At 31.3% G+C, this 21,301-nt stretch overlaps 2 protein-coding genes and 1 pseudogene across 2 annotated transcripts; 1 reads left to right on the forward strand and 2 right to left on the reverse strand.

Annotated features, from left to right (window-relative positions):
- Positions 1–461: 461 nt before the first annotated feature.
- On the reverse strand, positions 462–1,189 carry LOC133691086 (large ribosomal subunit protein bL31c). Its single transcript, XM_062111420.1, has 2 exons — positions 1,031–1,189; positions 462–946 (listed from the first exon to the last, which is right to left on the reverse strand). Exons 1-2 carry the CDS (start codon positions 1,100–1,102, stop codon positions 605–607), a joined length of 414 nt encoding a protein of 137 aa, XP_061967404.1. The 5' UTR covers positions 1,103–1,189; the 3' UTR covers positions 462–604.
- A 7,876-nt stretch (positions 1,190–9,065) lies between these two features.
- Positions 9,066–13,863, forward strand: LOC133692504 (glucose-1-phosphate adenylyltransferase large subunit 1-like). The gene is made up of 14 exons (XM_062113505.1): positions 9,066–9,852; positions 9,948–10,070; positions 10,217–10,390; positions 10,644–10,736; positions 10,822–10,905; positions 11,019–11,074; positions 11,238–11,331; positions 11,450–11,635; positions 11,767–11,847; positions 11,971–12,057; positions 12,134–12,238; positions 13,051–13,157; positions 13,373–13,433; positions 13,544–13,863. Exons 1-14 carry the CDS (start codon positions 9,619–9,621, stop codon positions 13,643–13,645), a joined length of 1,587 nt encoding a protein of 528 aa, XP_061969489.1. The 5' UTR covers positions 9,066–9,618; the 3' UTR covers positions 13,646–13,863.
- Positions 13,864–14,693: 830 nt separating this feature from the next.
- On the reverse strand, positions 14,694–18,055 carry LOC133692505 (mannan endo-1,4-beta-mannosidase 7-like; annotated as a pseudogene).
- Positions 18,056–21,301: the final 3,246 nt, after the last annotated feature.

A 21,301-nucleotide genomic window follows, 5' to 3' on the forward strand; every position in this document is an offset into this window, starting at 1 on the left:
TGCCATTAAAAGTATCCTTTTCTTCTATACATGTCTGCATCTATGATAGCCTCTGTGCAAAAAGAAAAAAAAAACCTTAAGTACCACCACACTTAAACCCGTTCTAAGACATCAAAAACTTCAATCTACAACTCCCATTCCCTTGAAAGCTGAAAGAAACGTGGCTAATTTAAAAATTAACACCCACAGCTTAACATTTGAAAGGAATTCCACAACATGCTCCATGTATGAACATCCTCCGAGACTTGATTCTTAAACAGGTTTCCATCGGAACAACGGATTGTGCAACAATGCAGAAGTCATTTTTTCCTTGACCTCGCATAAACCTCAAATGTCAGCACTCTAAAAATTAACCCTTATGATATAGTTATCCGGCCGAGTACATTCCAGTTCAATTATTTCTATTCTGCTATAAATCCAGCAACTAACAAAAAATAAACACAAGGCAATGCAGCATCATATAAGCCCACAAAAGATTCACTTTTTAACAACAAAAAATAGGCATTTCATCAAACAGGTGTGCATCATTTTACAATTACCAGACAAACCAAACCAAACCAGAGCCCCCGGATCACCTCAAACAATTATCCATACCTTGTGGTTTCTACTTCTTCTTTCCCCCTTTACCAGCAGAAGATTTTTTCCTGGAAGGCAAAATAACCTCACCTTTAAGTACAGGAATTTCCATAATCTGCGAAAGCCCTTCGTATTTCTTACGGAACTTCTCCACCTGGTCAGCATCTACGAGAACACCGGACCGATTTCCGAGGTAAAACGGATGGTTGCCTGACCACACATCCACCACGTACTCTTGCTTGGTCCCACCTGTTGTCAACACTAGCTCTCCATTGCAATACACCTTGGCGTCTTGATAGAACTCTGGGTGTATGTCTTTCTTCCTGCACGTCACTTGCAGCCCGTAATTCCCTGCCGCGCTCACTTTCACCTGCAATTACTAAAAAATAATAATAAGCAACCAAGATTTTTAAAAATACATATTGTTTTACGAGTGGGTTTAGGGTAATCTTACCTTTTTGATGGGTGGGAGAGGAAGGGAGATTGGTTTGGTTTGGAGGAAAGTGTTAGTCAGACTAAGTGCCATTTCTTGTGTCTGTGAGGTAGAGAGGAGAAGTGGTGGTGGTGATGGAGTATTTGTTGAGGATGAGGTTATTTGCGGTCATGGGCTTTTTGGTGCTGGCTGTGTCTAGCTCGATTTTTTTTCTTTTTCAATTCTGGGCCAGCATTTATGATTCTCTTGGGCCAGTCCTGTAATGCCCGAAATATTTGGGATAGGAGCTTGAGGCATCGTGCCACCTTGCAAATCATTTAAATTAATTATTTTATTTAAAAAAATATCAGATTTAACTGACCAATCAGGTAAAAACACTCAATTGAATTAACCAAGTTTTTGTAAGGACTATGGACACCACTTATCTCCACATTGGTATGATATTGTCCACTTTGGGCCTAAGCCCTCATGGATTTGCTCTTGGGCTATACCCAAAAGGCCTCATACCAATGAAGATATTTATCCATCCTTATATACCCATGATTCTCCCCATTTCTAGCCAATGTGGGACTTTTGGTCGTATACCCAACAGTTTTATCAAATTAATATCTTTTTCAATTCAGACTTTAAATTACAAGTTTAATAACTGTAATTCTAACTCGTTTATGTCCACATCAGGAATGTTTAGAATCACAGAGAAATTGGTACCAAAAATAATCATAGAGAGGTTCAGTTCAGCAACGGGTGTTTCCGTGTTTGGCTCATTAATTTTCTCTGATCCAAGTAAGTTCCATGAGGTCTTCGGGTTTAAATTCTAATTCTGCCGTTCAATAATGGAAAGTACCAAAATCTTTAAACTATTCTCCAATTATTTCACGGACATAATTCTTGCCCACGTGATTCATAAAGAAGATGATATAAATTAAATGGAACTTTTTTCTTCTTCATAGCGAGTAACGAGTAATAATATCGAAAAATCAAGAAAATTGAAAAAAAAATAAATGAAAAAACTGAACCATGAAAAAACCGATTAAAATTTTGAAAAAACCGACCGGTTTGGTTCAGTTTTGGTTTTATAAGCCTAAAACTAAAAAAAACAAACTGAATCCAAATAAAAAAAACCGGAAAAAACTGAGCTAAAACCGGAAAAAACCGAGTCAAACATAGCCAAACTGGTTTGAGCGGTTTTTATCCTAAAAACCCGAACCAAACTAAAACCGGTCAGTTTGAACCGGTTTCTGTTTTTTTTTAATTCAGTTTAATTACTTTTTTTTTATAAAAACCAAACCGAACTAAAAATAAACATCCCTAATCATATCCATATTTCGTTCATCTGATTATAGCTCCAGTTTCATGCAAGTCGTCATATCTTCATTCGTATCCATGTTTTAAGAATCACATTAGATTAGATACTTGATTTTTACAATATTATTTTATTAATGTTTTTTATTATAAAAAATATAAATGAGGATTAACCTAATATTACTTGGTCGATTTGATAGATTTAAAAATAACTCGATAATCGATGAAAAATATAGTTTGACTCGAAATAAATGTTCAATAAAGGATTTTTTTTATAAATATCAAAACAACGACATATCGAATCGATTCAGATTAAACCGGGTTAACCTACTGATATGCATACTGGGCTATGAGATCGTGGTAACCTTGTAGAAAACAAGTTAAAAAAATATAAAAAACTCAATTTCTAATAAACTCAATGTTAAAGGAAGAAATTGAAAAAAAACTTAAGTCAACTCGGGTTAATTTGTCAAACTCATCCTGAAAACCACGAAAACTTAGTATAAAGCAAGTTGAAACAAATTATGAAACTCGATTCTCAATTAACCTGGTGTTGAAATATGAGATTTTTTTAAAAAAAACTTGATAAAAAGACATAGAAAAAGACTTGAGTTAACATGAGTTAACCCGTTAAACCCATTACTTGAGTCACAAGACAAAAATAACCTTATAAAAAGCAAACCAAAATGAATTGTGGAATTTAATTCTCAATCAACTTGGTGTTGAAGGATAAATTTGAGAAAAACAAACAAGAAAAAAAAAAGAAAAAAACTCGAGCTAACTTGTTAAACCCGTGGTTCAGTTCACAAGATTGGGATAACCTTGTAAAAGGTGCATTGAAAAAAAATTATAAAGTATAGTCCATTATAAACTTAATGCTGAAGGACATAATTGAAATTGAAAAAAAAACAAATAAAAAAACAAAAATATAGCGAATAGTATTTTGCGAGGAAAAAAATTAATAAAAAAGAGAAAAACTCGAGTTAACCGAATAAAACTGGTAAATTCGTAGTTCAAGTCATGAGATTGAAATAACCTCATTAAAATAAATTGAAAAAGATTATGAAGTTTAGTTCTTAATAAATCTAATATTTGAGAGTGCAATTGAAATTAATATATATATATATATATAATTTTTAAAAATTATTCAAGTAAATAGTATTTTGCGACGAGAATAGAGTAAAATCCCTGTTTTATTTTAGTTTTATTTTATTGTTAATTTTAATACACCACCATCAACAATGTTTTCTTTTATAATGTAACAGCTTATGTTTTTTAACAAGGATGAATTTTTTTTTGATTGGTTAAATACTTTTTGTTTTTTACATTGGATTTTACCCATGATTTTATTTTAAATATTACTTAGATAATATTTATAATTTTATCTCACGCGTGTGTATATATCTAAAAAGACCACAGCTACAGTTTTTTTATTAATTTTTTTAACTGTAATTATAAAATTTATTACAATATCAAATATATTTAATTCACATACAGAAACTAATCACAGTGGCTGTAGATGCAGATTGCAACCTGGCATTTATTGCAAACTGATTTTTAGCCTCCTTCCATTGAACCACAAATATTGTCCAAGTATAGCACGCGCAAGGAGAAAAACGGTGATGACCTGTCTATCAGCAAATTGACACCCCATCGGTCAAAGAGGCAGGCCGTGCATTTGAATAGTTGTCGCCTTGCTACGTGAACGGTCAGAAGTGCAGCAAACATCGCAGTCGTGGGACAGAGGCTGCTAAAGTGCCTAAACACATGTAACCATGGCATATGCTTACATGTTGAAGTGGCACCTTGCTCCGTCATATGAACTTACAAAACGACACGTGGAATTTTGTACAAAGTAAAATTCAAGAACGTTACGGCATGCTTACGTAGAATGTTGTCTCGTTAAATTCAATTAAAATAGTGCTTGTGTTAAAAGATTATTTTTTCAAGTGTTTTTTTAGAAATATATTATAATAAGATAATAATTTGAAGCTGAATATTTTTTTAAAATGGTAATGTTAAAAAAATATTATTTTAATATATTTTAATATTTTAAAAACTAATATTTATCATACTTTCAAAAAGCTTGAATTCATGCATCTTTTTATATTTTCGAAGCTGAAGAATTTGGAGTGGTGAATCTTTCAGAGTAGACAATACGAGGATGCTTGGTTAAAATACAATTGGAATCATATCTACCTTAAAATCATTAAAAAATACACATGCTGTCTTAAAATCAATTTTTTGGGCGTGGACTGATTTACCCTAAAATTTTCGTTGACCAAATAGATGATAACTTCAATAACCATCCAGCAAAGCAAAATTATATTTATTAAATCTCACTGGATCTGACAGATTTACCTGTAAAATTTAGGATTTGAAGCTAATTTTTAATTTAATCAGATAAAGTTTTGAGGGATCCGATTCATTTGATTCTTTTATAATTTATAAATCCGATCTTATCGATATTTTATAAAAAATCAAAATATAGCTTCTATGTTAAGGCGGTGCCACGTTAACAAACGCAATCCTGGAACACATTCAACGCCACCGCATGGAGGAAATTGAAAGTGATAGACACGTGGGGTCATTTATTGCTTAGACCATATTTGTTTAATGAAAAATAGTTTTTAGAATATTATTTTTTAAATTTTTTGTATTTATTTATCATTAAAAAAATTAATTAACAAAATATATTTTACATCAAAGGAAAATTTGGTTTAGTTTCTAGGAAAGTATTTTTCTATAAAATTTAGACGGAAAACACTTTCCAGAAGTAGTGAAAAATTTAAAAATATCATATTATTTGCTGATTATATCAAATTTAGTTCTCAAACTTTTGATTGTTATATATATTTTGTTTTGAATATTTATTTTTCAATTTCATCTCTTAAAATTTAATTTTTATATTAACTTTGGTCCTTGTTTTTATAATTATTATTTACTTTTTGCTTATTATTTTTTATTGAAATTTTTTATTTATTAAATTCGATTCTCATTCTTTTGATTGTTATTTATTTTATTTGAAATAATTTATAAAATATTAATTATTGTTATTTTAATTTCTTTATCTTTTTTTTTATATTTGATCTATATTTTTTTTATTATTATTTATTTTATTTGAGATAATTTAAAAAATTATATTTTTTTTCAATTTCATTCTCATTCAACGTTTTAATTTGTAAGATTTGTTCCTTATTATTTTAATAAATTTGAAAAAAATAAAATATTAATAAGTTATTTTTCAGTTTATTTTTTATGACATAATTAAATACTGGAAAATATTTTATTTATTTATTTTTTATTACACTACCAAACATTAAAAATTAATTTATGTTTTTAAAATTTACTTTTCTAAAATTTATTTTTTAAAAAAGAATTATTTTTCAGTGAACAAAACTTTTCAGAGGAAATACCAGTCTGCCGTTTATGTCCACTTGTCACCCTGAAACAAAACTTGGGACTCGAAGTCTTCACATGGTCAGCGCTAACATGGTCATCCAAAAAAATAACCTGACAGTGTGTATGTGATTGAATACCAACCGTACATCTTGTTAATTATGTTTTATAATTAAAGTCCATTTTATCGTACATATTTGAAATTATCATTGCTTTCCCAACACGAGTTTACAGGCTGCATTGAAATTTGATTTGATTGAAGTTGTTTTTTAAAATATATTTTATTTAAAAATATATTAAAATAATATATATATTTTATTTTTAATATTGATGTATTAAAATAATTTAAAAATATTTAAAATATATTAATTTGAAGTGAATAAAAAAATAAAAAAATTTTAATTTTTTTCAAAAACGTTTTTAACATGTAAAAACAAACAGAACATAAATAACAATCTATTTTTTAGTAGGTATAACCGTGCATTTATATTTTTTAGTTTTAAATTATTTTTTTATATTTTAAAATAATTTAAATGTGTTAGTTTCAAAGATTAATTTTAAAATTTTAAAAATATTATTTTAATATATTTATAAATAAAAAATACATTTAAAAGCAACCTCTAGGAATCCCTAAAAAATACTTCAAGTATTTGTTTAAGAGTATATTTTAATTTGCGATTGAGTACGGTTGAAAAATATATTTATTTTTAAATATTGTTATATTAATATATTTTAGTGTTTTTTATAATTTTAATATACTAATATCATAAATAAATAATAAATAATTATCATAATAAATTTCTAAATAAAAAGTTTTTTTAAAAAACATAATATAATATAATACCAAACACACATTAAATGTGTGTCAGTAATGCAATATATAATATTTTTTAAATAAAAATATATTAAAATAATGATACACGGAGTAAATTAAATTATAAGCATGTACTTGAACCAATTCTCAACGATATGATAAAAATTAGATACAAAAGAAATGTATATTTCAAAGATTATGCACTCTTCTTTGAGAAAACAAGAAAAAATATTGCACATGTTCTACTCTTTCGTCGTGGGAAAATTAATTACTCTGCGTGAAAATGTATTTGAACACATGAATTGTAAAAAATAAAAAGGTACTTTTAATCATAGTTTTGAAACCGATCCGAGACTAAAACTAGACCAGGTTGAATAAAAAATAAAAATAAAAAAATCTAGTATGATTTGGTAAAAAACTCGGTTGTGATCCATTAATTTTTGTTTATTTTTACTAAAATGATGTCGTTTTGATTTTTTAAAAAAATTAATCTGGACAACCTAATAACCCGATTAAAACCCCAGATCCAAACCGGATCTAAAAACTATGCTTTTAATAATACGTTAACAACTATAAAAAAACCAGATGCATGGTAAATGTGAAATCTCGTTAGCATATGACCTGTGAAGTGTGAAAAATGTGCTTTTCTAATGTATTTTTATTTAGAAATATATTAAAATAATATTTTATATATTTTTAATATTAGTATATACAAAATAATTTAAAAATATTTAAAAAATAATTTAAAAATAAAAAAGCAATCCAGCCACACAAACAAATAATATAAAAATATTGTTTGTTCATGGACGATTATGAATCTGTTTAATATCTCGACTCAGTTTAGAAAAATATGGTATGAAAGAAATTTAGGAGCTAAACAAGTGTTAAATAACTTAATTTAACTAGTTTGAAACTTAATTTACATCCATATTCTCTATTCTTCGAGAAAACAAAAGGATTATTTTTTATAAGTAGTGTTAATCAGCTAAATAAATATATAGTTTTAAAATCTGATTCAAGATAAAACATGAATAATAAGTTAGAAAAATTAATAGTTAATATATACTGACCTAATTTTTTTAAAAAATAAACTAAAATTAATATATATTGCTTACGATTTATTTTTTAAAAATCAACGGATTAAAAACCAAATCTTAATCAGGTCAAGCTCAAGTTAATGATTTACCAAGTTCATCTAATTTTTTTACCAAATTATCTAAATATTTTTTTTTAAAAAAACTCAAACTTGTCGACCATTCAAAATTTTAAAACAATGAACAATACATTTTTTTTGTTTTTGTTTTTGGATTCGAGAAAACCTCACCTTCTAGAAAGCGTATTTTGTGGGTTTAGGTGAGTGAGTAAAATCCTAGCTGTTCCAGACTCTTACAAGAGATGCACGTCCTAACTCGAACTCGAGAACTACTGTATAGATCTTAAACTTTTTACCACCACGCTACAATTAACTCCTGATCACCCATTGCATCAAAAGACTCAAAACTCAACTAAGGGAAACTAAAAGGTTATGACTGCAGCATTAGTATACAAGGAAGCCAGAGGATAGCTAGTATCTAGATCAGCAATCAGCGATCAGAAGCATTCGGTTTGTGCAATAAAAATGGAGAATCTGATCGATGGTTTTGTGTTCACATTTTTCACAACATTCCTATTACTTGTGTTCAATATTAATGGCCAGCTTGAACCTAAGCCTCAACACACCCTTGCGTGCGTGCCTCCCAACTTGCACCAGTGAGCAGTGAGCTATGCGTGTCCCAGTCCGCACCTAACATTATCAGCTGCCTGCCTTGGCTCCTCCGGTGTCTTCTCCGGTGATGCATGAAAAATATAGCTCGTTTTTGCCCCTTAATCCGGTGAAGTGTGGACATTTTGTTTGCATATACACGAGCGTGATATATATATATATATATATATATATATATATTTATTTATTTATCTTTCGAGTCCATTTATTCCATTTACTATAAATAATCATATTCTGAAATGTCTAACTATAGCTGTCAAATTACTTGTTTGGAGCTATGAGCTTGTAGCTCCATTTCCACTCGTGTTCCCATCCCTTTAGGATCTCTTCAATTTGAATCTCTACTCCCCGAAAAAAAAAACACTTAATTTGATAAAATCACTTATTTTTTATTTTTTAAAATGATATTAAACACTTCTACAAATTATATTAAGAGAGTTAGACACGGTATGTTTTTGTGTTTTAAAATTGTTTTTAAATAATTTTAATTTTTTTCTTTGTTTTAAATTAAAATTATTTTTGTTTTTAAATTATTTTAATATTAAAAATAATTTTAAAAAAATAAAAAATATTATTTTAATATATTACTAAATAAAAAATATTTTAAAAAATAATTAAAATTCTACAAATCATTTAAGAAGGGTAGACTTTAACGGACTATTGTTGTTTTGTGGTCCATCACAAGCAAATGATGAACACGACAAGTGAAATCAAACAAATTGATAAATATTTCTTTTTTTTTTCTCCTCAAAAAGATGTTGTATAGTGACTAGAAATAGCCAGGATCAAGGGAGCTAACACGCTGGCACTAGAAGCCCATAGAACTGTGGCAACCGCAGACTGAGGAGTCAAGAGTGGCAATACATAGAGATCACTAGTGATTCTCTCCTCCAAATCTTTCTGTAGAATATTCAAAACCCACCATTACTTCCTTTGTTTCTCGTGACTTCACAATCTGAACTAATCACCACTCTTGCATTCAATCTCCTATCCTGCCTGCAACTGTCAGGCACTCAAAGTTCACACATTTTCAGTTCCTTTTCTCCTAAATTATTGCCAGCCAGTGAAAAAATTTAATCTTTTTAGTCTCCTTTTGTTTTCTGGACCATTTGGATTCTGATATTCAAAGCTTTAGATTTAACAGGGTGGCTTTTGTCTCTCATCATTTTTGCATCTGCTCTGGTTTCTGACTATTTAGGGACCTTCAAGAAAACATTTTTACATTTTGGAAATGTCATGATACTAATATCTTAGGATTCCAAATTTCTTGGATCTTACATTTAAAGAAAGGGAAAAATAGTTGGGGTTGTAGTTTCTTGGTTTGATTCAAAGATGGATTCTTTCTGTGGTGCCTTGATGGCAAGTGCTGGCGCCAATGCGGTAAATTTTAACAAAGGAGGTATTGGAAATGACGGGACTATCTTTTGGGGTGAGAATCTTAAGAAGAACCTGAAGAGCTGGGATTCGAGAGCCCAGTTGCGGAAAAATTTGAGAAGTCGTGTTAAGAAGATCAAGCCTGGAGTTGCTTACTCTCTTCTTACATCAGATGTTAACGAAGAAACTGTGGTAATTACATACACTGTTCAACATCTGATGTCTATATTTTAATGTTTGATTCTGCTAGGTTGCAATACTGAAGTATTTTTTTATTTTGATTTTAGATTTTTGAGGCACCGGTGTTTGAGACTCCACAAGCAGACCCAAGTAATGTAGCTTCGATCATATTAGGTGGAGGAGCTGGGACACGCCTCTTTCCTCTTACTAGCAGAAGGGCGAAGCCCGCGGTAAGATTTGATTAGCTCATGGTTTCTAGAAATAATTTTTGAGTTTTTGTGAAAAAGCTGAAATCATAGGGGGGGCTTGGATTTTTTTTTTTTTTGTATTTTATTAAGAATAACTGTAGATTTATGTTTGTGTTTCTTAAATACAGGTTCCAATTGGAGGCTGTTACAGGTTGATTGATATTCCTATGAGTAATTGCATCAATAGTGGGATAAAGAAGATTTTCATCCTAACCCAGTTTAATTCCTTCTCACTCAATCGGCATCTAGCTCGTACTTATAACTTTGGCAACGGTGTTAGTTTTGGAGATGGATTTGTGGAGGTAAGATGGTTCTGGTGAAGGAGTGTTTAGAATCTTCTAAATTGTATACAATACACCAGAACAGTATCATAGGAGGAGCTTATGCTTTGGTCTATTGAGGCATGGCAATATCATGAAAGAATGCATTTCTGTTAAATTGCTTATTACTTTATCAATCATGCGACTACAGAGTTGTCTTTGTTGTCAAATTGAGTGTTATTTTCAACTACTGGTGTGAAAGTTTTTAAGAGAGACATCTTTGCCCGAGGAACAGGTTTTGGCAGCTACTCAAACACCAGGGGAAGCAGGAAAGAAGTGGTTTCAAGGAACTGCAGATGCTGTGAGGCAATTTATATGGATGTTTGAGGTGAGAGCTCAGAATTTTGCTTTCTGTCGAAGATTTGAACTTACCAGTGTAAATTTGACTAGATAGGTTTCACTTGTTTATTCAGGATGCAAAGACCAAGAACGTGGAGCATGTATTGATCTTGTCCGGTGATCATCTTTATCGAATGAACTACATGGAGTTTGTTCAGGTACTTTTTTATGCGTTCACTTGTGGGATATTGCATCAAATGCAGTTTTCTATTGTGTCTGATCCCTACAATCCGACTTAACTTCTGCCTTTTGATGTCTAATGCATTTGCAGAAGCATATCGACACTAATGCAGATATTACAGTTTCCTGTGTACCCATGGATGACAGGTATCTCTAGAGTACTTTTACGCTATATTGCATGGTCTTGTGGCAGTGTCTGGTAACTATAGAATTCTAATTGATGTCATTCAATTTGCCATCATTCATAACATTACTTGTTGATAAATATTGTTGTGCATTTGGAAATTCATTGAAATTAGTTATCTTGCAGTCGTGCATCAGATTATGGACTGATGAAGATTGATAGCACTGGGCGTATCATTCAATTTGCTGAGAAACCTAAGGGCACTGATCTGAAAGCAATGGTAGTTAGTCTGTACTTATCTCATTTTTTTTTGAGCTCCAATTCTTAGTTATAGACTTAATCAAGATCCTTTCTGGTCTTCTCTAAGTCTAGCTAGTGAAATTTTCTTTGCACTGCAGCAAGTTGATACCACTCTTCTTGGACTCTCCAAGCAAGAAGCCATGCAATTTCCCTATATTGCTTCAATGGGCGTTTATGTGTTTAGAACTGATGTCTTGCTGAAGCTTCTGAGGTGTAGCTATCCCTCATGCAACGACTTTGGTTCTGAAATCATTCCATCTGCTGTGAAGGAGCATAATGTCCAGGTGAGATTGCTACTCAACCATAGATTCATCCACTTGCCCTTCCTTCTCTTCCAATTTTTCATTTCTTTTGCATCAGTTAACATTATTCCAGTAATTGAATTTCTGCATTTCTGAGTTCTTTTAATTTTCAGGCTTATTTATTCAACGACTACTGGGAGGACATTGGAACAATAAAGTCCCTTTTTGATGCCAATTTGGCCCTCACGGAGCAGGTTGGCATCATTGTCATACCATTTGTTTCTGTAGTAACCTGGTAGCACTGCAATGAGGGGGCTTTCCTTTCTTCAAAAAGGTCATGGTTCTGCAAATTGATCAGTTGGTTTTCTTAAATGCAGCCACCAAAGTTTCAATTTTACGATCCGAAGACACCTTTCTTCACCTCTCCTAGATTCTTACCGCCTACTAAAGTTGATAAATGCAGGGTATGATTTCAATTGCAAATGAGGTTACAATTTCTAATGTGCTTGTTGCATCTCATGTAACATTTTTTTGTTGCAGATTGTCGATGCAATAATCTCACATGGCTGCTTTTTACGAGAATGTAGCGTGCAACATTCTATTGTAGGAGTCCGCTCACGTTTAGAGAGTGGTGTTGAGCTTACAGTAAGCTAGCTTTCTTACCCTTTTCTTTCCTCGTTTCCTGGCTTCTCTTCCCTTCTTGTTTAAAGCTGGTACTGGATTAAGAAGGCTTTCTTTGGTATTAAATTAATTGACTTACAGAGACAGGGTTCTGGATTTAGGCCATCACATTCTAACCCTGTTGGATTTGATTAGTTCAGCCAAAAATAGGCTCCTGATGGCAGTGTATGAAATTAAGCATGCCAGTATGCTAGGAAATTGGCTCCACCATGGCCAGTTATGTTGGAATGCACGTTATTGGAGGATGTCCACTGACAACAATATACTTTAGGGGCCTATACCGGTTCCAGATTGTGCTTTTGTTTATATTTGGTTTGCATGTAGTGTTTGGTGACACTTCATGATATCAGACTGCATTTAAAAAAAATACCATTAAAATCTGTAATGATGATCTTAAGCAATGTTATTGTAATATTGAGGAAGTCGTGGAAAAGATAGATCATTCTGCAAAAACCAGAGTGCATTCTATAAGGCATTGCGTTTGCAGTGTCTTCAAGGTTTTCCGAAACTTCCCATTCTAATTGCATATTTCTGCCATCTGAATGAGGGTCAAGATGTACTGGTCAGATGCATGCGTAAGGTAGGTGCTCAATTCATTTTTTTATTGAATTCCCATAAATGCACATGATTTTGTGTGCATGAATTTTAACATAAATAGTGATCGTTAGTTGATGCCAAGATGGCATCATGTAGAAGCTTGGCCAATTTGTCCTTTCAATTCCAGAGCGACAACTGATTATGGTAATAGCCTAACTAGAGGGTGCTTATATCTCCAGGATACTATGATGATGGGTGCTGACTACTATCAAACTGAATCTGAAATTGCCTCTCTGCTAGCGGAAGGAAAGGTTCCAATTGGCGTGGGTCAGAATACCAAAATCAGGTAAGATTTTGGCTGCAACTCCTCTTTCCCATGCACAGGCACACATGCAGAAACTTCCAGTGTACAAGATGAGACCTGCATGTTGTTTCTGCAGTTTATAATGCTTTATCGATTCTTTCATGTAACATCATCCAATCATAATTGCTTATACCTATTAAAATATTCATATTTGGATTCTTTGGCCTGATGGCAGAACATATGCATTTTTTCCCCAGGAATTGTATTATTGATAAGAATGCCAAGATAGGAAAAGATGTGATCGTCACAAATGCTGATGTAAGTATAACTTTCTGTTCTCCCTAAACTTCATGTCAACTTGGAGTGTTTTCAATACCACCTAGAAGTGTCCTGTGTTTGATCGGCATGTATCTGCTCTGGCTCATCAGGGTGTTCAAGAAGCAGACAGGCCAAGTGAAGGATTTTACATTAGATCAGGGATCACAGCCGTCCTGAAGAATGCAACAATTAAAGATGGAACCATTATCTAGAAAAAGCTGAATCCTAGTGATGAAGCTGATGGAGCAATCAATCCGCATCTTTGTATTTGGTTGCTGTGATCACAAAGAACTGCTTTGTACGTAAATTACTTACTCCTTCCATATGTGTGACAGAACAGCATAGAAGAGGTAGTATTTTAACTTGAATAAATCGAAGGCGCCTGAAGTCCATTTAGAAATATGGACAGGTTCATTGCTTAAAGCTCAAACCACAGGATTGATAATACAACTTTTTATTCTGACTTTAAAACTTCAGCCCAGTTTGGCTAGATCAGAATTAATCTTTGAACTAGAATAAAATTGCCATAGTCAAGAAGGGGATGATTTGGATTCTAAGCGTTGGTAGTTTGTTTTATGGAAAATGATTGGGTGTCTGTTTTATGGAAAGTGATTTTTTTAAAATTACTTTTTAAATTTTTTTGTGTTTGTTTATCATTAGAAAAATTAGTCAACAGATTTGTTTGGTTTTCATTAAAATATATATATTTTTATTTTGGACGGAAAATATTTTTTTAAAGTTTTGAAAAATTTAAAAATATCTTATTATTTGATAATTATATCAAATTTAATCCTCAAACTTTTGATTGTTATATATTTTATTTTAATTTTTTTTAATTGCATCTCTTAAAATTTGATATTTTTAGTTTTTATTTTTTTTATTGTTATTTGTTTCTCTTTTTATTTTTTTAATTAAAAATTTTTATCTATCATATTTAATTTCTATTTTTTTGTTTCTATTTATTTTTATTTGAAATAATTTAAGAAATTATATATTTTTTAATTTTTTTATCTATCAAATCCGATCTTTATTAATTGTTATTTATTTTATTTGAAATAATTTATGAAATTAATTTTTTTTCAATTTCATCCTTTAACTTTTTTATCATTTCATCTTTATTTTTTTAATAAACTTTTTAAAAAATTAAAATATTAAGAAATTATTTACCAATTTATTTTTTATAACATAATTAAACTGAAATTTTTTTTCTAATTTATTTTTTTCATAGCATTATCAAATATTAGAATTTAAATGCTTCCCTTTCCCTTTCACTAAAAGAAGTACTATTGGATGAGCTGATACATCCCTAACAGAGATTTCGATACTTAAAACTTCAGCGACGACGCAAATTTTTTAAGTTAAAAGAGTTTGCTAGTCTAACATGATCAAAACTAGAGTCTCCTGGCTTCTCATTTTTCCATGTTAGTTGCCGTTGTTCCCAGCTCTCCAGTGAGGCGTTCTCATATCTTTTGCTCTCTCTGACTTCTCAATGTTCCTCAGCCTAGCGTGCATCTTTCGAATCCGATTGAATCAACAATGATACTAGCTGTTGAAGGGTTCTGGCTGAAGACTACTTCATGCCAGTCTCGGAATGAGTCCATTCCTTTAGTAAGTAGTTGCCAGAACATGCCGCCTGCTGCAGCACCTCCATTGCTAGCTGATGAATAAATAGCTGAGTAGACAGAAGACAGTATAGTAGCTGGTCCCTTTGGTTATCATTCGATGTTCTCAATGATTTTCCGAACTCTGTGAACAGAACTTGCTTCTGAAGGATGCTCTGTGCATCTTGGATACGATCGTTAAGCCAATTGTTCAAAAAGGATTCTTGGCTTGCTTCACCTGAACAAGTTAGCCTGTTCATAGAGAAAAAATAGCCGTATTTGGTGAGGAACGTCTGTGTTGCCAGGAAAAAATGCTATATGCTCAGATTTTTACACCGCGTGACATAACAGAACAAAAGGCAGGGATAGTTTGAGGCGGAAAGTTTATGCTTAATACCATTGATCAGGGTAGGAATGAACAGCAGCAAAGTCAATGCCAGGGATCTGATTGTTGGCAATGAAATCTGTCCCTACGTGAAAGTTTGGACTGGATTGCCGCTTTTGAGAAGAGGATGGTTTCTAACATTGCGGTTGGGTTTTACTTTTAGGTTTTTTTAAAAAAATTTTAAATAAATTTTTTTATATGTTTTAGTATTGTTTTAACACATTATATTAAAAATATTTTTGAAGAAAAAGCACTTTAAATCAATCTTTACGACAGTCCAACCCCTTACAAACCTGCTTCTAATAAGTGGTTTCCACCAATAGATATCAAGTAAGAAGCCATCTCTGTGATCCAAGATTGCCATGCAAAGCCACGTTAAGTAAAATCAAACAGTAGTGTTCTATTTAATAATTTGTAATCAAATTAATTTTCTTACTTACAAGGAGTTGATAGCTCTTAGTGGGGACGTATTTGCGTGCTGCTTTTGGTTAATCTTGAAGTGACCTTGTTTTTGTCCGACCACGTTAACAAGATTAATGCTACCAGAATTCTCACCTAATCCTATACCAACAGGAATACTGGACCTGTTAGTTAAATTAAATTTATTGCGTTAACCTCGAGGGTTGGTGGCAGGAAATCTAACAGATAAGATCTGATCTGGTGAGTTCCTGTGAGCATACAAACTCAATTTGAAGGTGTTTAGCTCTGCAATTTAATTTTGTTTTTTTTTTATAAATATTTTATACATATCTTTAAATAAAATATATTCTGAAAAATAATCTCTATAACCCCTTAAGTGATCTGAACAGATTTGGAAAATAATATTAAGGATGTGTTTATTTCTTGAAAATTGGTTTTTTAGAAACTATTTTTCTAAACTTTCATGTATTTGTTTACCATTAGAAAAGTTAGTCAACGAAAAACACTTTCTTGTTAAAGGAAAATTTGACTTGATTTTCAGGAAAGTATTTTCCTTTTATTTTGAGCGGAGAACACTTTTCAGAAGTTGTGAAAAATCTAAAAATATCATATTATTTGCTGATTATGTCAAATTTGATCTTCAAACTTATGATTGCTATATATTTTGTTTGATTTTTTTTTCAAATTCATCCCTTAAATTTTGATTTAATTTGATTTTTATATTAACTTTGGTTCTTATTTTTATGATTGTTATTTACTTTTTTCTTATCATTTTTTAAATTGAAATTTTTTATCTATCACATTTGATCCTTATTTTTTTTATTGTTACTTATTTTATTTAAAATAATTTATGAAATTATAATTATAATTATTTTAATTTCATTATCTTTCAATTTTTTTATCTGTTAAATTTAATTTTAATTATTTTAATTTTAATTTAATTTATTTTAAATAATTTATGAAATTAGATTTTTTTCAATTTCATTCTCATTCAACTTTTTAATTTGTAAAATTTATTCATTATTATTTTAATAAACTTGAAAATAAAAAAAAAACATCAATAAGCTATTTTTCAGTTTATTTTTCATAACTTAATTAAATACTGAAAAGTGTTTTTCAACTTATTTTTTATGACACTACCAAACATAAAAAAATAATTTACTTTTCTAAAATTTATTTTTTATATAAATAATTTTTTTAAAAAAATAACTTTCTTACAAACAAACAAATCTAATAAACTCCCAAGATTCAAAAGATAATAGAGCTGAGAGATATTGAAGGCTGAAAATACTGTATTCATGAAGAGAATCAGACATGTACAATAAAAAAGATAAGATGGGGAGAAGTCTAGCTAACCTGAAAGGTCCTTCCTGATGGATCTGAGACACATCTGGGTTCATTCATGAGCTCCCAAACCATTATTGTTGGCTCATCTTTGAAAGCGACTCCGGTGATACTGTTACGTCTTGTGAGAATAGCCTATGCAATATATACAGCAAAGATAGAAGGAAAGGACATTGACAGAGAGAGAGAGAGACTACACTAGTTGGATCATTTGTTTCTCAAGCTGTCAGCCATGAGAGGATGAATAATGACAACAATGGCAAGGAGACAGAAGGAGAGTCACCCTCACGGGCCTCACCTTGATATGACTCTTGTAGTATCCTTGACTGGCTGCCTGGTTCACATACAATTTTTCTCCCTCTAAAGTCAACATAGTTGTTCACCCAACTCAAAACTAGCTTAATACCATGCCTCCTAGCTTCCTTCCTAGTAGCTATTTAACCTTTTAACAAAGGATAAACCATATCATTAACAAAGGATGGAGAATTTCAAAAGGCTAAAAAGAATGTTACCAGGCAAGATATATATATCATGAGTTCATGACTGCCTGGAAAGTTTGTTAATTGTAGTGGCCAGGTGAGACATGTAAAGCTCTATCTTGACCATCATTGTAAGCCCGAGTTCTTGCGAGGCCATGTTCTTTAGCTTCTTGGAAAACAGATGTCTGTCACTTTGTCTCTCTGTGAAGGGTCAGTTGCAAAGTACATTAGCCAATAGGCATTGAAGCCATTTGCATAAAATGGGCTACCATCCAACAAAAATTGCACTCCTTTGGTAGTTATGAACCCCTCATCTGTCTCCACTTGGAGAAAAATCCCCAGTTTTTGAATGAGAAGAATCACAGAGAAAGTGAGGCCCCAGTGCTTCATGTTTTTTCCTCTCCCTTTCCTGCCTTTTTTCTCAATGCATCAAAGAATTATGTCCCTGCAATCTCAACAAGTCTGCAGTTTCTTTTATTGAGTGTACATTTCTCCGGCCCTATCAATTGAGGTGGGTGAAAAAACAAAAAAAAAAGATGTCACTTTACTGTAACAGGATTCAAAAATAGGCATGTGGGTGACCATGCTTAAGTGTATAAAAATTAATTTCAAAGCTATCTGTCTTTCTGTCTGTGTCTTTTATTCTTAGTATCTTCGTCTTTTTTTATCTCACAAACCAATGCAATATAAAGGTTGATAAAAACTATAACAGACAAGATAATGTTTTTTTTTAAAAAAAAACATTTACCTACGGCCTAAAGTTAATAAATGACTGGTTAGAAACGTAACTGATGCTTTGGCAGTGTATTTGAAGGCAGAGGTTCATTTTCAGATCCTCCGGTTATGATTAGAGAAAATTTTATCACTATTCGAAGGTTCTCATTGGAGTTTAGGATGAAATACTGTGAAAAACTGCAAAATTATGATTTAAATATGTTAATTTTCGATTTTGGTATTATAAAATTTCTCCTCCTTCTCGAATGTAATTAACAAGCTTCGGAAAAGTCTATAAATTATTTCAGAAATGGCATTTCGGAATTCGAAATTCGATGCCTGGGAATTCAAAGTGTGTGTTGGTTGTTAAAATCCAGTAGATTGCCTTAATAATCTTTAAATCTTTTTTCTTTTTTTATATCTCATCCAAGTATTCAATAGGGCTTCACATGAGGATGCTAGGATCCACAAGATTGATGGCCTAGTTTAGAAATCGTTGACAGGCGCGCGCGCGCGCACACACGGATTACCACTGTACCAATTTGCCAGTTTTTATACGTCTAGGTAGCTGAACGGCTCCAAAATCAAGCGCAAGTCACGGGGACGTTTAGGACAAGCCCTTCGGAGGCTTCATTGGTCGGAGGTGAGATAACCTGGTGAAGCACTGGCCTGAGGAAACTCAGAGGAGAAACCAGGGGCATTGAAAATCTAGGAGTGGCATGTTTAGTTGATTTGACCCTGGAGACACTGTGTTTTGAGTGTGAGTATTCTACGGCTGGTGATGTTGTACGAGGAAGGTTCACCAAAGATCCGAAGGCACAATGAGACCCTAGCAAAAGCGAGTTATCTCCTGCTAAACGTTTATTGTTGTACGTAGTTCATCAAGTGGCATGTTGAGGTGTTTAGTTCTCTAGTCCTATCGAAAGGGAGTTATCTCATGGTTACCGAAGTTATGCGTTTTATAAAAATTATTATTTTTATTTTATTTAAAATTAATTTTTTTATATTTTAAAATTATTTTAATACAATGATTTCAAAAATAATTTTTAAAAAAATAAAAAATATTATTTTAATATTTTACAAATAAAAATCATTTTAAAAAATAATGACTACCGTGACTACATTTACAATTACTCTATATCTATGATTTCAACATCTCCGCCAACAGTCGGTGCTGAACATGGTTGATGAATTTCAGGAACTCCGCGTTGAATTATAGCAGTAGACATCAATATCAATAAAACCAACAGTTTTGAGAGTACTCTACCTTTTCCTCTTAGGTGGCATAGTTGGGCTCTAATGCACGGCTTCGAAGTGAGAACAAGGAACGGTTTGAGCTCACATCAGCCGAGAATGTCACAGATTTCTTACACGAAACTCCATGTCCACAATTTCTTGCCATGAACATGTAGCTACCTACCATGTGAACCATAATTTAAAATCTCCATTTTGATGTAACTTTCATTCCCTTTCAATTCCTCACTAGACATATAACTTGTGCTATGCCCCAAGCCTTTTTTTTTTTTTAAACACACAACATGGATGTTTAGATAATGGTAGTATTTATAAAGAAAAAAAGAAAAACATAATACTCGAGTCATTAACTTGACTGGATTCAATAAAACCTAGTAATGTAATAGTCTGATTTAAACCATAAACAACGATACCAGACAAACCATATATGGAATATTTGGTAATAATTAACTAAAATAAAAAAAGCTGCTAATATCATACCCAAAAGAAAAGGAAATAAAAGTTCGGTGGAGATTCACCATTATTCTACTGTGGACAATGCTTACCATCAGAGGACCTTGCTGAGATGGTTCAAACCCCACAACAAAAGAGTGCATAGCAACATTAAAAAAAGTTATATGAGTTGCTAGAGTAATGTCACAAGAAAGAAAAAAAGAAGAGTGGTCATCCGTTTATATTCAACCAATCAATTCTCTTTAACTCAATAATAAAATTTATTTATAAAAATAAACTTAATTAAAAATAATAAAATAAAAGACCTAGAGAACCCAATCAAATAAAAAAAACAAAGGATAATATAAAGGACACAAGAAGCTGAAAAGAAAAATAGAGCTCAATATCTAATTAAATAAATATCAAAGAATAAAACTGAAAACACATTAGATTTAAAAAATATTAAATAAAACAAATAAATCCCGAGCGAATCCCTTAAAGATAAGTTAATTTTTAAAATTTGCATCCCATAAAATCTTAGACACGAATTTAACCAAGAAGTTAAAATCCAAACAAATTAAAAGTTAAAGGATGAAATCAAGTAAAAAATAATTTAAAAACTTTACAAAGAAAAAAAAATCAAAACAATAAAGATGAAATCAAATAGAAAAAAATAAAAAGGGTAAAATAAAAAGAAATCTCATACATGTAGCATCACACTTACATGACTTCTATTTCATTGATGTGAAATAAAATTAATATTTTTTTGTTTTGTACTATAAAAAAATAAAAAAATATAATATAATAAAAAAATATTTTACAATATAAGTACAATTTCACAAGCAACAATTAACCACTACTCTAAAACACGTGAGGAAAGTACTGTAGCTTTCCCTACATGTTTTTTTTTGTTTTCTTTCCATTCCCCACATGTTTGTTTGTTTTTTTTCCATTCCCCACGTTTTTTCTTTTTTTTTTTAATTTTTTTTTCAAAATTATCTTTTATATATATATATATATATTAATTATCTTTATCGATTTTATTTTTTTACTATTGAACTGTTTGAGAATTTAGCTTTATAGTTTTTTTATTTGAAACATTGTCGATTACTACAGTGTTTCCCTACATGGTTTTTGTTTTGCTACAGTGTTTTTCCGCATGTTTTTTTTTCTAAAATTATCTTTGTCGATTTTTTTTTAATATTGAGATGGTTAAGAATTTAGCTTTATAGTTTTTTT

The sequence above is a fragment of the Populus nigra genome, chromosome 4 (assembly GCF_951802175.1).
Source record: "Populus nigra chromosome 4, ddPopNigr1.1, whole genome shotgun sequence".
Lineage (NCBI taxonomy): Eukaryota > Viridiplantae > Streptophyta > Magnoliopsida > Malpighiales > Salicaceae > Populus > Populus nigra.